This window comes from Toxorhynchites rutilus, chromosome 3, assembly GCF_029784135.1.
Source record: "Toxorhynchites rutilus septentrionalis strain SRP chromosome 3, ASM2978413v1, whole genome shotgun sequence".
Taxonomy (NCBI): Eukaryota; Metazoa; Arthropoda; class Insecta; order Diptera; family Culicidae; genus Toxorhynchites; species Toxorhynchites rutilus.
Genome location: NC_073746.1, coordinates 48,385,681 through 48,391,156, shown reverse-complemented (window position 1 = coordinate 48,391,156; position 5,476 = coordinate 48,385,681). Strand labels below are relative to the sequence as shown.

Genomic DNA, 5,476 nt, shown 5'->3' with positions numbered 1-5,476 from the left:
GGATTTGAAAATAATTGTTGAAAAAAAATAGTCGACTATATATAATCGAGTCCGATCTGTACAATGAAAAATTGTAATGAGGAAATTTGAAAATAATGCTGGAGACATCGCTGTGTCATTTTCCGAAATAAGTGTAAAATAGAGCAAGGCACCTAGAAGTATATCCTAAGGTGGGCCAATATGCTAAAACCACTCTGCAGCCATCTTGGAAGTCTACTGTGTTTTGTTTGTTAGTATTATAGACCCGTCTTGGACTAGAGGTGGGCAAAACGAACCCGTGGATCGTACGCTCGTTCTGACGAATCGGTTCAAATGAACGGCTCGTAAACGTTCGCCCATCTCTAGTGTAGATCCAATTAACATGTCGTTTTTCCCTTCCGTAGTGCTCTTTAAGGCTAAAAGATCATTCCAAAATAAATACGGGCTATAGAAGATTTCGAAAATTAAGCAGGTGATTTGAACAAAAAAATATAAATTGTAGAGGTCTTGAAAATTTGGATATTATTATTAAAAAAAAAAAAGGTTACACACGTATTAACGCTACCGCAGCGAAATTTTTGCAATAAGTTTTATTTATTATTAAGTGGTTAGAAAATCATCATTTTACATTGTTTCATTCATGACATATGAAGGATGGCTTGGCGTAAGTATTGTAATATACATTTTTTACTAGGTAAATAACGGTTAGTATGTGTTACGCTTTAAATTTTGCAGATCCTTTTCGTATCGTCCAAACGGAATCCCCTACATAATCAATGATATCAACCAATCTAATGTGATATCGATTTCATCGCCATTATTTATAGAATGAGCTTCTGAAAATGTCCGAAAAATAGTACTCATAACCTATATGCATTATCAAACTTAAAAATATCGAAGAATATATATAACTTTGGTCCAACTGGGTGTTGAAACCAATATAAATATAAAAAGATTTAATTTTCTTACCATTCACTGACGACATTTAATGGTTAAAATGAATTTCAATCGAAATAAAAAAAAATAATTACAACCAAATCTCGCTTTTAAGCGCGTGGAAATACAAACATCATCACTTTGGTGGACCTGAGCTCAAATGTAGGTGTTGTATGGACTGATGCAGCTTTGGGTGGATTCTCCAATTGTACTTGTGTATCATAAAACTTGTCACTCAGTTATTTTGAGCAATTTATAGCATTTTCGATAATAAAGGACTAATTTTTGTATACTGTTGTTCTATTTAATAGACCTAAATCACAAATATTATTATTTTGTTGTTTCGATGCAAATATTGCCACTTCTTTATTCATATAACAAATATTGCCACTGCTTTATTCACATAACAAATATTGCCACTGCTTTATAACACATAGCATAACACGACATTAAACTCATTGTCTCTTCTTCCCTCAGCACACTTGTGCCTATCGCAAGGCGTCAGGAGAAAATCAGGCACTGACTTTGGCTGAATCAAATCAATGGCTCAAAGCACAATCGAATTAGATACAAATTAGTATGCTGCGATCGATCTAGCGGGCTAAATTGACATTTTTTGTTTCATCAACATCCTTCAATTAATTCGGTTCGTGGCTAACTTTCTCCAATTCCGCAGACACCCCGTGTTCGCCAGGTCCTGCTGTACTTGCTTGTTGCGCTACTCGTCGTCTCGCCAGATTCCTAATAGTCGTCCGGCATTCTAGTAATATTTCCTATTCAGTGTATACTTCCGGCTTTGGTCAAACTTCTTTCATCCGTCGCCGCCATACACCGTCCTCCAACACACCGCCCAAGATTGCTCTTTACACATATCGTTTGAGGACTTCAAGTGAGCGCTAGTCCACTTCGAGTATTGCTCATGTTTCGTGCCCGTAGAGGACAACCGTTATTATGAATGTTTTGTACAGAGAACATTTCGTACGATTGCTAAGTCCGTTTGATCTCAAATGTTTGTAGATACCATAGTAGGCACGACTCCCATTGATAATGCGTCTCCGAATATTGTATAAATGGTACACTGGAAAACAGAACAGCTATCATACCGAGAAAGAAAAGCTTATTTTTGATCGATTGGTATCGCCATGTAATATTAGGCTGTCAAAAAAGTCCTGCGGTATTTTTTTTTAATTTTCATTTGTTCATAAAATTAGCTACAATCATCTGTTTTAAGTCAAATATGCGCCGTTTTATACGATGACTTGTTCCCAACGAGATGCCAACTTCATAATACCCCTGTTATAGAAGCTCGCTTCCTTATTGGCAAAAAACTCGGATAGCCAATTTTCACAGGCCTCTTTTGTGGCTAACTTCTGACTACCAGCTCGTTCGCCATGGACAAAAACAGGTGGTAGTCACTTGGTGCAAGGTCCGGACTATACGGCGGATGCAAAAGAACCTCCCATCCGAGCTCCCGGAGCTTCTGGCGCGTCACCAAAGAAGTGTGTGGCCTGGCGTTGTTCTGATGGAAGACAATGCGGCCTCTGTTTATCAAAGATGGTCTCTTCTTCATGAGTGCTACCTTCAAGCGGTCCAGTTGTTGGCAGTACAGGTCCGAATTGAGCGTTTGGCCATAGGGAAGCAGCTCATAATAGATTATTCCTTAACAATCCCACCAAACACACAGCAGAACCTTCCTGGCCGTTAATGAGGGCTTGGCCACCGTCTGAGCCGCTTCAGCGGGCTTGGACCACAACCGTTTGCGCTTCACGTTGTCGTAAGTGACCCACTTTTCATCGCCAGTCACCATCCGCTTCAGAAACGGGTCGATTTTGTTGCGATTCAGCAGCGATTCACATGCGTCGATACGGTCAAAGATGTTTTTTTACGTCAACGTGTGTGGCACCCATACATCGAGCTTCTTTGTGAATCCAAGCTTCTTCAAATGGTTAATAACGGTTTGATGACTTATCCCCAGCTCTTGGCCGATGCTACGGCTGCTACTATGCCGGTCTTTCTCGGCTAATTCAGCGATTTTGTCGCAATTATCGACGACAGGCCTTCCGTAGCGTGGCGCATCTTCGACGACATCTACACCAGAACGAAAACGTTGAAACCATCGTTGTGCGGTGGAAATAGAAACTGTATCGGGTCCATAAACTGCACAAATTTTATTGACAACTTGAGATGCATTTTTGCCTTTGTCATAGTAGTACTGTAAAATATGTCGGATTTTCTCTTTATTATGCTCCATATTTGCGACACTATAACTCACGAACTATATTATAGCGCGCAAAAATACCTTTCCAACAAGCTATAGCATGACTCGATACAACGAATACAACTAGAACTACGCGCTTACAACGACACCTCGCGGAAATACCGCAGGACTTTTTTGACAGCCTAATATATTGTAGAATTTATGAAATGATAGGCATTATTTACCCTGAGGTCAATAAGTCAGATTCGTTTATAAATCTTCTGAGTGTACGTCTCTTACATTCATTTGAAAAATTCACGCATTAAAAAGTCGACATAACGATCCTGGAATTTATTTTGACCACCAGTCTTTGTTTGTGTGACTCTAAAGAAGCATTTTACTGACAGCCGGCATACTTTCAATGCTTTCAGCGTTTTTTATTTTTACAAATCGTATACAATAGCGCTTTTTGTTTACAAAATTTACCACCGCATGAGCTAAACCACATTTTCACCAATTGAGTAAAGCATGAGAGCTACGGAAAAACTATCATATTAATAAGTGTTTATTGGAAGCTGACGACAAACTTTGTGATAAAATACAACGTGCATTTCACAAAAATGGATTATATCAAGCGTATGAACATGATTGAAATGTTCCAAGAACCACCGGAGTATCGGCCTCCCGGCACTGAACAAGAATTAGCTATCAGCGTCGATTATCCAAATCTCAACTCGTTGCAGTATCGAATGACGCGAAAACCGTCACAAAATGTGCTCCATCCATTCCTGGATCATATCGCCTGCAATTGTAATGGGCAAACTATTGTTGTGGGTAACGATTATACTGGGAGACGTTGGGGATCTAGCTTCTATGGATGGGAGAACGTTGAAGATGTGATGGTGTTTCCCAAGGCTATCTTTAAGCGACAGTGTCAGTATTCAATAACAGCGCTTAAATTTACTAAGGATCCAAACTTAGTGAGCTATTTTACAATAAACCAAATGAATGTTTATATAACTTTAGTTCTTCCATAGTTTTTTATAGGAAATGATAAGGGTTCTATTGAACTGTGGTCTATCCGAAACGCTACGCGAGGAGAAGGTTATTCGCTGTATCAAATAGACGCACGCTCGGAACACATCGAGGGTGTGTCGGCATTGGACATTTTTGAGGAAGAAGAAAACAAACTAGTTACCGGATCTAATGATGGCTGCATTAAAGTGTGGAACTATGGAGCCGATCTTCAATCGATTACAACAATGACATTGGCACATACAGATGAAATTACGGGTCTGTCGACGAACCGGGAAGAAGAATCGGTGTTTGTGTCATCTTCTCTCGATCGCTCGTCTTTGGTGTGGGATTTGAGGCAACCAAGACCTGCATCCGCCCTGTTCGAAGGTCACAAGTACGCTTTCACTACGGTTTACTGGAGTACGAAGAAGGAAGCAAATCGAGTGGTTGCATTGGGCGACGCAGCTGGAGGTGTACATTTTGTGGACGTTCGTCAACCCAATGTTTTCCTGAATTCAGTGCAAGCTTTCAACAAGAAGATCCATAAAATCTCTTTCAACGGGTAGATATACAGCATAATTTTCTCATAGTATTAACATTAAGAATATTTTTTGCTTTCAGTACCATGTTTGCTGTACTTGGCGATACAAATAGCGTAAAAATTTATGATGAAATGCTCTCCTTGTTGCAAGAATGCAAGCCAACTTCTAATTACATCCGAGACCTAATATGGGACGGAAGTGGTTCTGACAAACAGGTGGCCGTTTGTATGGTTGGATGGGATTTGTTCTTCAAGCGACTGGAAATGTAGTGTTCGCGATGTTGTTCTACATACGGATATTAAGATAAGGCTGTGGATCTTGTGAATGCGAGAGAATGTTGAAATAATGGAATAAATGAACTGATACTAGCGATCATCGTGAGATACGGGAACAACTTGTTCATCGGGTGTGTTTGAAAGAACTTTTGTCATATATGAATTTAAATATAATCATCTGGTGTGAAATTGAAATTTTGGCGGCTCATTCAAACTCGTTTTTAAAGCAGATTGTATTTAACTCATAGCTCGCCGTTGCTGCGGCAAAAAAACAGTCAAATTTTAGATTTTTTCCCTCCTGTTGCTAGATATAATACACTGATCCTCTTTGTTTAAATATAGCTTAAATCTGCTAGGAAGTAAACTAGAAATGCTTCTGGACCACCAGTAGTGAAAGGGCTAAAATAACACGTTTGTGATTTCTTGGTTTCTTTAAACATATGATTTTCATTAACTTTTTGTTTACAATGAAAATATCCCATGATGGAATCATCCACGATCCATGGCTGTATGATTCTTCAATTTCGGGC

At 39.2% G+C, this 5,476-nt stretch overlaps 1 protein-coding gene across 1 annotated transcript; it reads left to right on the top strand.

Annotated features, from left to right (window-relative positions):
- Positions 1 to 3,494: 3,494 nt before the first annotated feature.
- LOC129777548 (protein valois) lies at positions 3,495 to 5,141 on the top strand. Its single transcript, XM_055783872.1, has 3 exons — positions 3,495 to 4,092; positions 4,150 to 4,691; positions 4,751 to 5,141. The coding sequence occupies exons 1-3, from the start codon at positions 3,733 to 3,735 to the stop codon at positions 4,938 to 4,940; spliced, it is 1,092 nt and encodes a 363-aa protein (XP_055639847.1). The 5' UTR covers positions 3,495 to 3,732; the 3' UTR covers positions 4,941 to 5,141.
- The last annotated feature ends 335 nt before the right edge of the window (positions 5,142 to 5,476 follow it).

Bases quoted from the DNA above. Each gene is read 5' to 3' on its own strand.
- LOC129777548 (XM_055783872.1), top strand. From the start codon at position 3,733: ATGGATTATATCAAGCGTATGAACATGATTGAAATGTTCCAAGAACCA. The intron at 4,093-4,149 runs GTGAGCTATTTT...GTTCTTCCATAG, and splicing joins TTACTAAGGATCCAAACTTA to TTTTTTATAGGAAATGATAA. The intron at 4,692-4,750 runs GTAGATATACAG...TTTTGCTTTCAG, and splicing joins CATAAAATCTCTTTCAACGG to TACCATGTTTGCTGTACTTG.